This window comes from Anolis sagrei, chromosome 8 (genome assembly GCF_037176765.1).
Source record: "Anolis sagrei isolate rAnoSag1 chromosome 8, rAnoSag1.mat, whole genome shotgun sequence".
Lineage (NCBI taxonomy): Eukaryota > Metazoa > Chordata > Lepidosauria > Squamata > Dactyloidae > Anolis > Anolis sagrei.
In genome coordinates, this window is record NC_090028.1 from 14,637,396 (window position 1) to 14,653,729 (window position 16,334).

The 16,334-nt window shown below is 40.2% G+C and overlaps 1 protein-coding gene across 1 annotated transcript in view; it reads left to right on the forward strand.

The window, feature by feature from the left end:
• ADAMTS18 (ADAM metallopeptidase with thrombospondin type 1 motif 18) overlaps positions 1-16,334 on the forward strand; it is a 219,583-nt gene that overhangs the window by 80,379 nt on the left and 122,870 nt on the right. The window contains exon 5 of the mRNA XM_067471038.1: positions 5,741-5,940. Within this exon, the coding sequence (XP_067327139.1) occupies positions 5,741-5,940 (200 nt within the window). The remainder of the gene's footprint in view (positions 1-5,740; positions 5,941-16,334) is intronic.

A 16,334-nucleotide genomic window follows, 5' to 3' on the forward strand; every position in this document is an offset into this window, starting at 1 on the left:
TGGACTGCGAGAAGATCCAACCAGTCCATCCTCCAGGAAATAAAGCCTGACTGCTCACTGGAGGGAAGGATACTAGAGACAAAGTTGAAGTACTTTGGCCACATCATGAGGAGACAGCAAAGCCTAGAGAAGACAATTATGCTGGGGAAAGTGGAAGGCAAAAGGAAGAGGGGCCGACCAAGGGCAAGATGGATGGATGGCATCCTTGAAGTGACTGGAATGACCTTGAAGGAACTGGGGCATCGAACATCTAAATAAAATGGAATAATCACCAGATAGTTGGTCTTATCTGTACCAATGTCATAGGGAAGGTCTCATCTTGGGTTATCATCCAATTAATTGGTGGGTCCATGAGACCATTTCTCCAGAAATATCATTACATAGGGACTGTGAAAGTAGAATCATAGAAGAATAGAGTTGGAAGAGTCCACATGGGCCATCTAGTCCAACCCTCTGCCATGAGTAGGTAAACAATTGTTTTGTGAGATGCTAAATCCCATTTTTTTTTTTGTAATTCTGTAGAACAAACTGAAACAGTGATTGAAGTCAATGAATATAAGTTGCATGGATATTGTAACTCTTCAGTGCATGGAAACTCCTCTTCTAACAAGAATGGTTCACTGGGTTGTTGTAGGTTTTCCGGGCTATATGGCCATGTTCTAGAGGCATTTTCTCCTGACGTTTCACCTGCATCTATGGCAAGCATCCTCAGAGGTAGTGAGGTGGCAAGCATCCTCACTAACTATGAGGATGCTTGCCATATATGCAGGCGAAACGTCAGGAGAAAATGCCTCTAGAACATGGCCATATAGCCCGGAAAACCTACAACAACCCAGTGATTCCGGCCATGAAAGCGTTCGACAATACAAGAATGGTTCAATTCTGCAAGGCACTGAATAGACTCAATAAGAGATATGCCGAAGAGACCCGAGATACATCTAATATCAGTATTCAAGAAATCCAAAGGCAATGTAGCCTTCTGCTATTAAGCATAATCATCTTCCCATACAACCTCCAAAAGAAGGAGCTATTGGTAATCTAGGAGAAGAATATTTTTAGCTGAGTTTTTAGATTTACACAGTGATATACAATATTTTTAGCACAACTACAGCAATTGTTATCCACTTGCTCTTACTGTGCTGGTACCAGGAGCTCCAACTTTACTTTCTTGTTGTTATCTGTTTTGCAGTTATAGGACAGGCCTCCTGTCCATCATAATTAAGCTTTGGTTCCGCCCCTTATTCTGGGCTCTGGGAGGGAAAGGAGCCATTTTTGGGCAGTCTCACACAAGGTAGCTAAGCTATAGGACAGTGTTTCTCAACCTTCCTAATGCCATGACCCCTTAATACGCTTCCTCATGTTATGGTGACCCCCAACCATAAAATTAGTTTCATTGCTACTTCATAACTGTCATTTTGGTGCTGTTATGAATAGTAACAGATTGGGGGAGGGGATTGATTTTGTTCTGGGGGAGTTGTAATTGCTGGGATTTATAATTCACCTACAATCAAAGAGCATTCTGAACTCCACCAACGATGGAACTGAATCAAACTTGGCACACAGAATTCCCATGACCAACAGAAAATACTGGAAGGGTTTGGTGGGCACTGACCTTGAGTTTTGGGAGTTGTAGTTTACCTACATCCAGAGAGAACTGTAAACTCAAACAATGATGGATCTGGACCGAACTTGGCACAAATTCTCAGCATACCCAAATGTAAACACTAGTAGAGTTTGGGGGAAATAGAACTTGACATTTGGGAGTTGTAGTTGCTGGGATTTATAGTTCACCTACAATCAAAGAGCATTCGAACCCTACCAAGGATTGAATTGGGCCAAACTTCCCACACAGAACCTCCATGACCAACAGAAAATAGTGTTTTCTTGTGGTCTTTGGTGACCCCTCTAGTTCACCTACAATCATGCTCATTGCACATTGTAGGTGAACTAGACACCCCCTGACACCCCCTTGCGACCCCTCCAGGGGTCCTGACCCCTAGGTTGAGAAACACTGCTATAGGACGTAGACCAGCTCGTCCCATAGAAAAGCTTCCTTTCTCAAGAGCTTCCAGGGGAATTAACCATCCAGGAGAAAGGTCCTAAAAGCTCTGGCTGAGAGCTCACAGCCTCTCAGCCTCACAGCATCAGAGGGAACAGCCCTTAAGTTTCTAAGAACTCTCGAAGGGAAAACAGCATTACAGATCCACGGAACTCCAGCTGAAATATCTTCAAGCCTCGGCTGGTAGGTCTACTCAATACCCAGACGCATTTGGAGTTGGTAGTAGGTCCCACACCGAAGAGGCATAGATAGAAAGCAGCCTGGGAGAGGTTAAAAATGTTTTTTTCCTACACAGAAAGTTTAGTTAATCAAAGTCAGGTGCCAGTCTATTGAGGACTAGGCTAAGAAAGCCTTGAACAATTGAAGATTTGTTGTTTGTTCCATAATAAAGACTTTGTTGCATCATTAAAGACTCTAAAGACCATCACTTCAGAAAAATCCCTGAGAACCTCTCTTTGAGGCGCCCCTGGCTTCCCGCTGGGCTTAAAATATATAGCTATTACAGGCCCAGCGCGCGACAGAACACTTACTGTAAATAATAAGGCTGGGCGGTTTCGTTCGTTAATTTCGTAATTCGTTATTAATTCGTTATTTTTTTGATAATGAAGCGATATTGAACCATTCAGGAGCAATTAAAAATCGAAATGAATTTTTCAATTCGTTTCGTAATTGTTTCGTGATTGTTTCGAAATCGTTTCGAAATCATTTTGAAATCGTTTCGTTATTATTTCCGCATGTCTGGTGCAAGTTTTATAGTTGTTGTTTGTTTTATCAGTGGAAAAAAAATATAATTATCACACCAACAGTCAACAACAGAGGGAGAGGGAAGCTTCAGAAGTTCCCCCTGTCCCATTTGGAGGTTTTTTTAGCGTATTGCGCGGTCGCGTCCACCATTAACGAATCGATTCGTAATTGTTTCGTAATTGTTTCGTAATTTCCAAAATTTTGTAAATTTCGAACTTTTTTAAAGAAAAAAATTCGGAATTCTTTTAAAAATCGAAACGCAAAAAACCCCTAAAAACGAATCGAGTTTAGAAACAAATTTTTCCGTGGTTGCCCAGCCCTAGTAAATAATTGTGTAATGAGCATGATTAACAGCTGTATAGAATGTGCACACAAAATGCATTACTGAGAGAAAAAGAGAACAACAGAAAGCTGAATGAACTGTTGACAGAGATATTGTGTTCTGTGGTGCATACACAAATCTCACTGTTATCCTTTAGTGTGTTCCTATGTTATTCAGGAGCAAGGGAGCAAGAGCCGATCACAGATCGGAATAAATGTGCCTGGCAGTGGCTGCAAATCAGTGGTTGTCACATTGACATTTTAAATGTGTATAGTTAGCACAAATTAGTAGGCTTGGGCGGTTTCGTTTGTTAATTTCGTAATTCGTTATTAATTCGTATTTAAATTAGCTTACGATCCAATATTGAGCCATGCAGGAATAGTGTTAGGAGTTAATTAGATTCGAAACAATTTTTTCAATTTATTTCGTAATTGTTTCGTAATTGTTTTGTTATTATTTTGAAATTATTTCGTAATTATTTCGTAATTATTTTCGCATGTCTGGTGCAAGTTTTATAGTTGTTGTTTGTTTTATCACACCAACAGTCAACAACAGAGGGAGAGGGAAGCTTCAGAAGTCCCCCCTGTCCCATTTGGAGGTTTTTTTAGCATATTGCGCAATCGCGTCCGCCATTAACGAATCGATTCGTAATTATACGAAATTTCGTAAATTTCAAAATTTTTAAAAGGAAAATTTCGGAATTCTTTTAAAAAACAAAACGCGATGGACCGCTAAAAACGAAACGAGTTTAGAAACAAATTTTTCTGTTGTTACCCAGGCCTACAAATTAGGTATACGCCCAAAATATCATGCATGATGAGAAGAAGTGTTAAACCAATGTGTACAAGACATGAAATCACATATATTTTAATATGCCAGCTAAACAGGAGAAACAGGTGTGTAGACCATGGAAAAAATGAATTGTTGTTCATATTGTTTTCAGCTCTCTTTAAAATATGAAGATCTCAAGGATTAGTTTAATGCAACCTGAAGTTTTCAGACTTATTGAACCCAGAATTTGCTTGTGGAACTCAGTTAATGTATTTCTATCTATATGTTGCAGAAGATAAGGCTGAGAGAAGACATGATGGTCATGTATAAATATGTGAGGGAAAGTCATAGGGAGGAGGGAGCAAGCTTGTTTTCTGCTGCCCTAGAGACTAGGACGCAATGGAACAATGGCTTCAAACTACAGGAAAGGAGATTCCACCTGAACATGAGGAAGAACTTCCTAACTGTGAGAGGTGTTCAGCAGTGGAACTCTCTGACTCAGAGTGTGGTGGAGGCTCCTTCTTTGGAGGCTTTTAAAAAGATGCCGGACGGCCATCTGTCGGGGATGTTTTGAATGCTTCTTGGCAGGGGGTTGGACTGGATGGACCATGAGGTCTCTTCCAACTCAATGATCCTATAATTCTATGATTCTATCCTTTTGTTAACAAAGAAGAGTGATTTGGGCATGTTTTAATCAGTATTTGGCATCGATCACAATAGTGTAGACCAGTGGTTCTCAACCTGGGGGTCGGGATCCCTGTGGGGGTCGCGAGGGGGTGTCAGAGGGGTCGCCAAAGACCATCAGAAAACAGTATTTTCTGTTGGTCATGGGAGTTCTGTGTGCCAAGTTTGGTTCAATTTCATCATTGGCGGAGTTCAGAATGCTATTTGATTGTAGGTGAACTATAAATCCCAGCAACTACAACTCCCAAATGTCAAGATCTATTTTCCCCAAACTCCACTAGTGTTTACATTTGGGCATATTGAATATTCATGCCAAGTTAGGTCCAGATCCATCATTGTTTGAGTTTCTGGAGGTAGGTGAACTACAACTCCCAAACTCAAGGTCAGTGCCCATCAAATCCTTCCAGTATTTTCCGTTGGTCATAGGAATTCTGTGTGCCAAGTTTGGTTCAATTTCATCATTGGCGGAGTTCAGAATGCTATTTGATTCTAGGTGAACTATAAATCCCAACAACTACAACTCCCAAATGTCAAGATCTATTTTCCCCAAACTCCACTAGTTTTTACATTTGGGCATATTGAATATTCATGCCAAGTTAGGTCCAGATCCATCATTGTTTGAGTTTCTGGAGGTAGGTGAACTACAACTCCCAAACTCAAGGTCAGTGCCCATCAAATCCTTCCAGTATTTTCCATTGGTCATAGGAATTCTGTGTGCCAGGTTTGGTTCAATTTCATCATTAGCAGAGTTCAGAATGCTATTTGATTGTAGGTGAACTATAAATCCCTGCAACTACAACTCCCAAATGACAAAATCAACCCCTCCAACCCTGCCAGTAGTCAAATTTGGGTGTATTGGGTATTTGTGCCAAGTTTAGTCCAGTGAATGAAAATACATCCTGCAGATCAGATATTTACATTATGATTTGTAACAGTAGCAAAATTACAATTATGAAGGAGCAACAAAAATAATTTGATGGTTGGGGGTCACCACAACATGAGGAACTGCATTAAGGGGTCACAGCATTCAGAAGGTTGAGAACCACTGGTGTAGACTCATTCAAGGGTCTTGTGCCTTGGTCCTATAGTTCAGGTCCAAACTGCTCATTGAAAAACGAACTCATTCTGAGCTTTTCCATGTCTTTGCTGTTTCCTTTTAGATGCACCTAAACCACCAGTAGAGGAAACATTCATTCTTTCTGATGAATATGGAAGTTCGACAAGGTTCAAAAGATCTCCCGTTAAAAGCCAGAAAGGTGGCGCTTTGAATGTAGAAACTCTGGTTGTGGCCGACAAGAAAATGCTGGAGAAACACAGCAAGGAGAATGTTACAACCTACATCTTAACAGTGATGAACATGGTAAGGATGAAAGGATGCTAAATATACCCATGCCACTTATTTATTTAATATTTATTTATTTACGACATTTATATGCCGCCCTTCTCACCCCAAAGGGGACTCAGAGTGGCTTACAAGGTATATATACATACAATACACTATACTATTAACATAGTTCAATATTTATTTATTTATTCAATTATTTCAAACATTTTTACCCCGCCCTTCTCAACTCCTAGGGGGACTCAGGGTGGCTTACAATGGGCAACAATTCAATGCTGTTTCATAAAATACAAATAGCAAAAATAATAATTAAAACCATTAACATTAAAATAAAAACTAAACAGTATACTTACGATGATTGACAACTGGAAAATGATTGACAACTGGAAAATAGAGGGAGAAACCGTGGAGGCCGTGACAGACTTTGTATTTCTAGGTGCAAAGATTACTGCAGATGCAGACTGTGGCCAGGAAATCAGAAGACGCTTACTTCTTGGGAGGAGAGCAATGTCCAGCCTCGATAAAATAGTAAAGAGTAGAGACATCAGACTGGCAACAAAGATCCGCATAGTCAAAGCCATGGTATTCCCTGTAGTCACCTACGGATGTGAGAGCTGGACCTTAGGGAAGGCTGAGCGAAGGAAGATCGATGCTTTTGAGCTGTGGTGCTGGAGGAAAGTGCTGAGAGTGCCTTGGACTGCGAGAAGATCCAACCAGTCTATCCTCCAGGAAATAAAGCCCGACTGCTCACTGGAGGGAAAGATACTAGAGACAAAGTTGAAGTACTTTGGTCACATCATGAGGAGACAGGAAAGCCTAGAGAAGACAATTATGCTGGGGAAAGTGGAAGGTAAAAGGAAGAGGGGCCGACCAAGGGCAAGATGGATGGATGGCATCCTTGAAGTGACTGGACTGACCTTGAGGGAGCTGGGGGTGGTAACGGCCGACAGGGAGCTCTGGCGTAGGCTGGTCCATGAGGTCACAAAGAGTCGGAGACGACTGAACGAATAAACAACAACAACAACATACTTACGATCCATTTAGCTATTGCCAGTCTGGTGGTTATTTATCTAGCCATATACTAATGATTACTCTGCTTCACTTATCCTAATCCACTTCCAAGCCATAGTCAAGTATTATCCATTGTCCTCTAACCTGATTGCTCGAAGGCCTGGTCCCACAACCACGATTTTACCTTTTTTCTGAAGGTGAGGAGGGATGATGATGATCTAGTTTCCCCAGGAAGCAAATTCCACAGGTGGGGGGCAACCACCGAGAAGGCCCTGTCCCTCGTCCCCGCCAAAAGTGTTTAAGACAAAGGTAGGGCCGAGAGCAGGGCCTCCCCAGAGGATCTTAAGCTCCGAGGTGGGCCATAGAAGGATATACGTTCAGACAGGTACACTGAACCGGATCCGTATAGGGTTTTATAGGTCAAAACCAACATTTTGAATTGAATATATCAGCATTAAACACTATACTATACCAATTATATTGTAATATTATTAGTAATATTACATGTAATATAAATATATAATTACAATATCATATTATTATTAGTAGTAGTATTATACTTAGCTACATTTTGTGATGATTTTTTGTGTGTATCCGGAATGTTTTGAGAAACTGCAAGTTGCTTCTGGTATGAGAGAATTGGCCATCTACAAGGACGTTTCCCTAGGGGATGCCTGAATGTTTTACCATCATGTGGGAGGCTTCTCTCATGTCCCCGCATAAGAAGCTGGAGCTGACAGACAGGAGCTCACCCCACACCACGGATTCCAATCGCCAACCTTTCAGTCTGCAGTCCTGCCGGCACAAGGGTTTAATCCATTGTGTCGCTGGGGGGTTCCATTTTGTGATGATAAAATTCAGAAAGCAGAGCCAATGTGATGTAGTGGTTTGAGTATTGGGCTAAGGTCCCAGAGAGTGTAACATGCACAGATATCTATAACAACAAATACAAAAATGGCAGATTGCAAATCACAATTTCTATATTACAGGAAATTCGTCATTAAACATAACGTGGGAACATTAACACGATTAATTAGTAACTGTTTATAAATGAAAGATTGTTGATCAATATTTTGTCAACACAATGAAACTTAAGCTTCCAAAATAACAATTACTATATACCAGGAGATTTGTTCCGTCATCCAGGAGCATGGTTTACATTGCCTTTTAGCTGCATGGGATAGCATTCCTTTGCATTTCCCCATGGTTGCTATAGACCCAGCAGCACCCTGGAAGTTAAACAGTATCAGAGTCTGGAAAGCCAGGCTGCAGGCCCTCTGCAGTTATTGGTTTAGAAAGTATCTCTTTGGGTTTAGAGACCGCCCTTTTTCCTGGGGTTGAGATCTCCATTTTGGAATCTCCCCTGCCTCCTTCAGTTGAGAAAAAAGCCTCAGTTGTGCTGTTAGGTCAGGCAGGAAGCTCTGAAAAGCCATTGTGAGTACAATTGAGAAATTGAGATAGATAATAAAATAATAAAAATGGAAGCAAACTTAACCAATTTGAACAAATAATACAGAATGGAAGGGTTGTAGAAGAGCATGAAAATTTGAGAGGAACAACTAGTAAAATATATAAGATAATAATTGAAATAAAGGAAGGAAACACAAAAAAATAACATCCTCAAGGAGATTTGGGGATAAAAACACCCTTAAAGAGGTTTGGGAAGAAGATTTAGGGATAAAAATAAATGAAACAGAGTGACAACATTTATGGAGACAAAGACATTTAAAAAACTTATCAATACGGGTTAAAGGAAATTATTATAAGCTAATATGGAAGTGGTATCTGACACCAGTAAGAATAGCATATATAAATAAAAATAATTCAAAAAATTGCTGGAGAGGGTGTCAAGAACCAGGAACATATGTACTAGGGCTGGGCGGTTTCGTTTCGTAATTTCGTAATTCGTTAAAAATTCGTTATTTTTTTTATAACGAAGCGATATTGAACCATTCAGGAGCAACTAAAAAACGAAACGAATTTTTCCAATTCGTTTCGTAATTGTTTCGTAATTGATTCGTTATTGATTCGTTATTGATTCGTTATTATTTCCGCATGTCTGGTGCAAGTTTTAGGGTTGCTATTTGTTTTCTCAGTGAAAAAATATATAATTATCACACCAACAGTTAACAACAGAGGGAGAGGGAAGTTTCAGACTTTTTTTAGCGTATTGCGCGATTGCAGCCGCCATTAACGAATCGATTCGTAATCGATTCGTAATTGTTTCGTAATTGTTTTATTATTTCCGAAATTTCGTAAATATCGAACTTTTTTAAAGGAAAATTTCGGAATTCTTTTAAATAACGAAACGCAAAAAAACCCTAAAAACAAATCGAGTTTAGAAACAATTTTTTCTGTGTTTGGACAGCCCTAATATGTACATATGTGGTGGCAATGTAAATATGTAAATAATTTTTGGGAGAAAGTATTTAGAGAAATAGAAGATATAATGAATATGAAAATTGAGAAAAGTCCTAGTATAGCTTTATTATCATTATATAACAATAAACAATTGAAAAAGGAGGATAAAGAAGCGATAACAAACCTATTAACAATAGCAAGACTGCTCATAGCAAGGAACTGGAAAAAAGAAATAAACATACAAATAAAGGAGTGGTACAGGGAAGCATGGAAACTGGCACTAAATGATAAGCTTACATGTATACTAAAAGTTAAAAAAAGGTATATGGAAACAAAGTGATTTTGATGTTGTATGGGGAAAATTTGTTGTAAATGGTTTAAAAAATAAAGAAGGAAGGTTACCGCCACAAGAAGAAATGAGATTTTGGACAGATGATATGTAAAAGTTGTGGCTTGAAATGGGGGGAGGGGAGCACAGTGGCGGTGAAAAAAGGGGGGGAAATGCTTAAGCAGAATAATAAGATTATATGTTAAAGAAGATGATGAATAATATGTAATATGTAACTGCTATAAACAAATGTATAACAAATGTAATAACTATGATAAAACAATAAAAATATTTTTAAAAAGAGAAATTGAGATAGATAGATAGATAGATAGATAGATAGATAGATAGAATAGCAATTGAGTAAATGAGTAATTGAGTTATTGGGTTATTTAGACAGAGAAAGAAATTGAGTTATTAAGAAAGGCAATTGAGATAAAGAGAAGCTTATTGAGATACTATAGTTATTGAGGAAAGCTATTGAGTAATTGAAAAATAGAGAAATAGTTATTGAGTACTACTGAGCATTACTTCATCTCCAAAGCTAACCTTGTGCTTAAATAGGGGAAGACCTGGTCTTTCTAATCATAGCAGCTCAGGGTTAGGGTGAAAGATCCCAGGATTTTTTCTACCTTTTGGAGAAAAGTTACCTCAGTAATTGAAGGAAAAGGAAAGAACAATCCTATGGTTTGCCAAATTGACCGTTTGTGTTGTAACTTTATCAAGCTGTGCCAAGTCTGCCAAGGACTTTGGAAATAAATATTTTGTTGATGTTCATATCTTGACTGGCATCAGTTGCTGAAAGTATTGAGTTATTGCTTCCAAGAAAGACCCCCAGCAGTTTGCCCAGATAAAGAGAGAAGCACATCTTAGTTTTAATGTTATAGCGTCTGGGTGTGACGGCACATAAGTACATGACGTCAGAAATAGTAACTCAAATATTGCTAAATGTGTTATATAGAATCATAGAATCATAGAATCAAAGAGTTGGAAGAGACCTCATGGGCCATCCAGTCCAACCCCCTGCCAAGAAGCAGGAATATTGCATTCAAATCACCCCTGACAGATGGCCATCCAGCCTCTGCTTAAAAGCTTCCAAAGAAGGAGCCTCCACCACACTCCGGGGCAGAGAGTTCCACTGCTGAACGGCTCTCACAGTCAGGAAGTTCTTCCTCGTGTTCAGATGGAATCTCCTCTCTTGTAGTTTGAAGCCATTGTTCCGCGTCCTAGTCTCCAGGGAAGCAGAAAACAAGCTTGCTCCCTCCTCCCTGTGGCTTCCTCTCACATATTTATACATGGCTATCATATCTCCTCTCAGCCTTCTCTTCTTCAGGCTAAACATGCCCAGCTCCTTAAGCCGCTCCTCATAGGGCTTGTTCTCCAGACCCTTGATCATTTTAGTTGCCCTCTTCTGGACACATTCCAGCTGATGAAGAACCTCCTACAACATAGAAATTGTTATTTTGGAAGCTGAAATCTCATTATATTGCATTTAACAATATTTGAGTTACTATTTCTGGTCATATTGAAAATGTGATTTGCAATGTGCAGTTTTTGTATAAGGATCCCGGAAAAGCAAAGTCCAAATCCCCATTGACTGTGAAAGCCATTGACTGTTCTTGGACAAGTCATACTTTCTTAGCCTCAGATGAAGAAAATTAAAAGCTTCACTGAATATTACATCTTGCCACGAAAATTCTAGGAGGGGGTCACTGTAATAGCAGTTGACTTGAAGGCACATAACAACAATAACAATACAGTTCCAAGATAATAGAATCATAGAATCATAGAGTTGGAAGAGACCTCTTGGGCCATTCAGTCCAACCCCCTGCCAAGAAGCAGGAAAATTGCATTCAAAGCACCGCTTATTTATTTATCATGTCAGGGCAGCCAGTCAATTATATTACATTTCTAACAGAACAAAGCAAACAAACAGAGAAAATACAAAATGTGTGAGTTTGGTAGTTGATTAAATGTCCTTTGACCAGTATCTGGCCACTTGGAGTGCTTCTGGTGTTGCTGCAAGAAGGTCCTCCATTGTGCATGTGGCTGGGCTCAGGTTGCATTGCAGCAGATGGTCTGTGGTTTGCTCCTTTCCACACTCGCATGTCGAGGATTCCACTTTGTAGCCCCATTTCTGAAGGTTGGCTCTGCATCTCGTGGTGCCAGAGCGCAGTCTGTTCAGCGCCTTCCAAGTCGCCCAGTACTCTGTGTGCCCAGGGGGGAGTCTCTCATTTGGTATCAGCCATTGGTTGAGGTTCTGGGTTTGAGCCTGCCACTTTTGGACTCTCGCTTGCTGAGGCGTTCCAGCGAGTGTCTCTGTAGATCTTAGAAAACTATGTCTGGATTTAAGTTTTTGGCGTGCTGGCTGATACCCAAACAGGGGATGAGCTGGAGATGTCTCTGCCTTGGTCCTTTCACTATTGGCTGCCACTTCCCGGCAGATGTCAGGTAGTGCGATACCGGCTAGACAGTGTAATTTCTCCAGTGGTGTAGGGTGCAGACATCCACTGACAGATGGCAATCCAGCCTTTGTTTAAAAACTTCCAAATATCTCCTGTTTATGATGCAAAATATACCTTGCTGACATATGAATTCTGGGGTGAGCTTTCCAGGAAATTGTTTTTATCCTGCAGTTTGAATCAAAAATATTTACAAACATATGTGACTGTGGCTGCAATGTAGCAGCAGGGAATATACAATGTCAATGTTACCTTTACTGCACAAATCTGGTGAAAGCCTTTGGAACACCCTCCCCAAAGACATTAGACTAGCACCCATGTTGGAAGTCTTTAGGAAGAACTTGAAAACTTGGCTATTCCGATGTGCCTTTCCAGAATAGGATAATCTCCAGCACTCTGTCCGAGAAGCACTTTATTAGAGTTTAATACTCTCTGCACATTGCACTTGCCCAGAACTCCAACATACCACCTCACACACCCAGCACTTTTAACCTGTACCCATTGGCCCGGCCCTGATTTTATTGTGTAATAGTGTAATGTTTTGTTGTGTTATTGCTTATGTTTTTAATTTGCTTGCATTGTTATTGTTGGTTGTTGTTATGTTGAGGCCTTGGCCTTTGTAAGCCACATCGAGTCCTTCGGGAGATGCTAGCGGGGTACAAATAATAATAATTAATAATAATAATAATAATAATAATAATAAGCCTGAGAAACTGCATAGCAAGGCCAAAGGAAGGAAGGAGGGACAAAGAAAGAACACACAGAAGGAAACTGAAACTAGGCCTGGGCGGTTTCGTTTCGTTAATTTGTAATTCGTTAATAATTTGTTAATTTTTTCAATTACAAAACGATAACGAACCATTCTGGAGCAATTATTAAAAAAACCGAATTTTTAAATACGTTTTGTAAATGCTTCGTATTTCGTTATTGTATTCGTTTCGTTATTGTTCTGAGGTCGTTTCGTTATTATTTCCGCATGTCTGGGCCAGTTTTATGGTTTAATTAGTGAAAAAAAATTATAATATCACACCAACAGTCAAGAACAGAGGGAGAGGGAAGCTTCAGAAGTTTTTGGAGGTTTTTTAGCGTATTTCGCGGTCGCGTCCGCCATTAACGAATCGATTCGTTATTGTTTCGGAAATCGATTCGTTAATTTTTTTACCATTTACGAAATTTCGTAAATATCGAACTTTTTAAAAGGAAAATTTTGTAATTATTTTAAATATCGAAACAAAAAAAAACCCCAAATACAAATCGATTTTAGAAACAAATTTTTGCGTTGTTACCCAGGCCTAACTGAAACAAATCAGAGTTTCAACAAAGGGAGTCTTTCCCCCCTTCTCTAACTTGATTGGCTGTGCCCAATGTGCTCCTCGAAGAAGACGGATGGAAATGACAGAATCGTTGGCAAAAGCTTGCTCTAAATGCTGCCTGATAGACTTGCATCGCGAAGATAGAGTGAAATATATTTGTGGAGACGTGTTTTTCTTTCATAAACCATTTCCTTTTCACAGCAGTCCTTGGCCTGGTCTGCGCATAGCTTTTGTACTTGGAAGGAGTGGTGTCATTTTAAATTAAATGGTACAATGCAGTCAATCCCAAGGCCTTGTTCAAGCGATTAAGCTCTGCTCCGGTGTGAGGAAGGAAAGGAGGTTATGAACTTGCTCCCTCTTCCCCTCCTGACCTCTCTCCTTGCTTACACTGGCGAGAGACTTGCTCAGAAGTCTGAATGCCTATTTCTCTGGAAATAAGTCCAATCATCCGTCATTAATGAAAGATGGTATGGAGACAGTTGGACCTGAAGCTGGAGGGAAAGAGGGAGAAGATGTGAAGAAATATCAGCTGTAGTGCAGATTCTCAACTTGCTTCCCACCATAATTCAAAGTGCTTCGTCTTGACCAATAAGTTGCTCTGAGGGCAGTCTTCTTGAGGACCATCTTGTCACGAGAAATATAATGTGCAGAGTTGATAAATGTGGATTTGATATGTGTGGGTATGAATTGAATTGAATAAAAGATGAATGAATGAGAGCTAATTATTTTGGCAACACCATTCTAAAAGATTAAGGCCTGCAACTGATCCCTAATCCATCTAAAACACAGACATGTGCCTTTCACCTTAAGAACAGACAAGCATCCCGAGCTCTGAGGATCACCTGGGAAGGAATCCCACTGGAGCATTGCAGCGCACCCAAATACCTGGGAGTCACTCTGGACCGTTCTCTGACCTACAAGAAGCACTGCCTGAACATCAAGCAAAAAGTGGGTGCTAGAAACAATATCATACGTAAGCTGACTGGCACAACCTGGGGATCACAACCAGATACAGTGAAGACGTCTGCCCTTGCGCTATGCTACTCTGCTGCTGAGTATGCATGCCCAGTGTGGAACACATCTCACCACACTAAAACAGTGGATGTGGTTCTTAGTGAGACATGCCGCATTATCATGGGGTGTCTGCGCCCTACACCACTGGAGAAATTACACTGTTTTGCCGGTATTGCACCACCTGATATCCGCCGGGAAGTAGCAGCCAATAGTGAAAGGACCAAGGCAGAGACATCTTCAGCCCATCCCTTGTTTGGGCATCAGCCAGCACGCCAAAAACTTAAATCAAGAAATAGTTTTCTTAGGTTTACAGAGATACTCGCTGGAACACCTCAGCAAGTGAGAGTTCAAAAGTGGCAGGCTCAAACCCAGCACCTCAATCCATGGGTGATACCAGATGAGAGACTCCCCTCTGGGCACACAGAAGACTGGGCGACTTGGAAGGCACTGAACAGACTGCGCTCTGGCACCACGAGATGCAGAGCCAATCTTAAGAAATAGAGCTACAAAGTGGAATCCACGACATGCGAGTGTGGAGAAGAGCAAACCACAGACCACCTGCTGCAATGCAACCTGAGCCCTGCCACATGCACGATGGAGGACCTTCTTGCGGCAACACCAGAGGCACTCCAAGTGGCCAGATACTGGTCAAAGGACATTTAATCAGCTACCAAATTTGCAAAATGTGTGTGTTTTTTTTTATCTGTTTGTTTGCTTTGTTCTGTTAGAAATATGGCACAGTGTTCTGGTTGCGGATGGCACAATAAATAAAATAAATAAGGCCCGCAATGACTAAATCATGAACTGCCTGCTTGAGGGATTGTAATTAAAAGTTGCTAATGAGAACTGAAATGGTAAACTGTTGACATTGATAAGAACTGCGACAGTGATAAGAAAAATGTTTACAAGGTTAAGAAGGAAGTCAACACAAGGCTAACACCAACCAAAAAGAGTCAACATCTGGCCAGGAAACTGTTGGAGTCAAGGATGGAAGACATTTATCATTAATTTACAACTTTGTGACTACATCAGCAGAATATTTCTATAAAAGACTCAATCTAATAATTCTCAAATTGTGACAGACAGCGGAGCGGTTCACCCACTATGGTCTGGTCCATGGGAAGGACAGAGATGGTGTATGCCTCCTTTTCTCAAGGGAAGAGGAAAGAGTGTGGTTTTGGAATCATTAGACTTTTGCATGGAGTAAGGTTCTGCTGTATAGAAAACAGGGATCTAATCCGTTGGCATTGTGCCTTGGAAAAGAGATTTGGCATTATGGAACTTTTGGAACTATGAGTTGGCAGGCTGCAGGGAAATAGGGTCTGACCTAACAGGTGTTCTTCTCCAAGGAAAGAGAAAAGTGTATGGTAATATTTGGATGCATGAGGATGGGTGAATGTTTACATGTGAAGGTGACTGTTGAGTAAACGTGTAACCACTTTGTTTGTTTGTTAGCCAATATAACTGTAAGTTGTGAATTCAATGTAATTACTAGGGCTGGGTAACCACGGAAAAATTTGTTTCTAAACTCGATTCGTTTTTAGGGGGTTTTTGCGTTTCGTTTTTTAAAAGAATTCCGAAATTTTCCTTTAAAAAAGTTCGAAATATACGAAATTTCGTAAAATTACGAAACAATTACGAAACGATTTCGAAACAATTACGAATCTATTCAAATGGGACAGGAGGAACTTCTGAAGCTTCCCTCTCCCTCTGTTGTTGACTGTTGGTGTGATAAATTATTTTTTATCACTGATAAAACAAACAACAACCCTAAAACTTGCACCAGACATACGGAAATAATTACGAAACAATTTCGAAACAATTTCGAAACAATTACGAAACAATTACGAAACAATTACGAAATAAATTGAAAAAATTTGTTTCGTTTTTTAATTACTCCTGCATGGCTCAATATCGGGTCGTAAG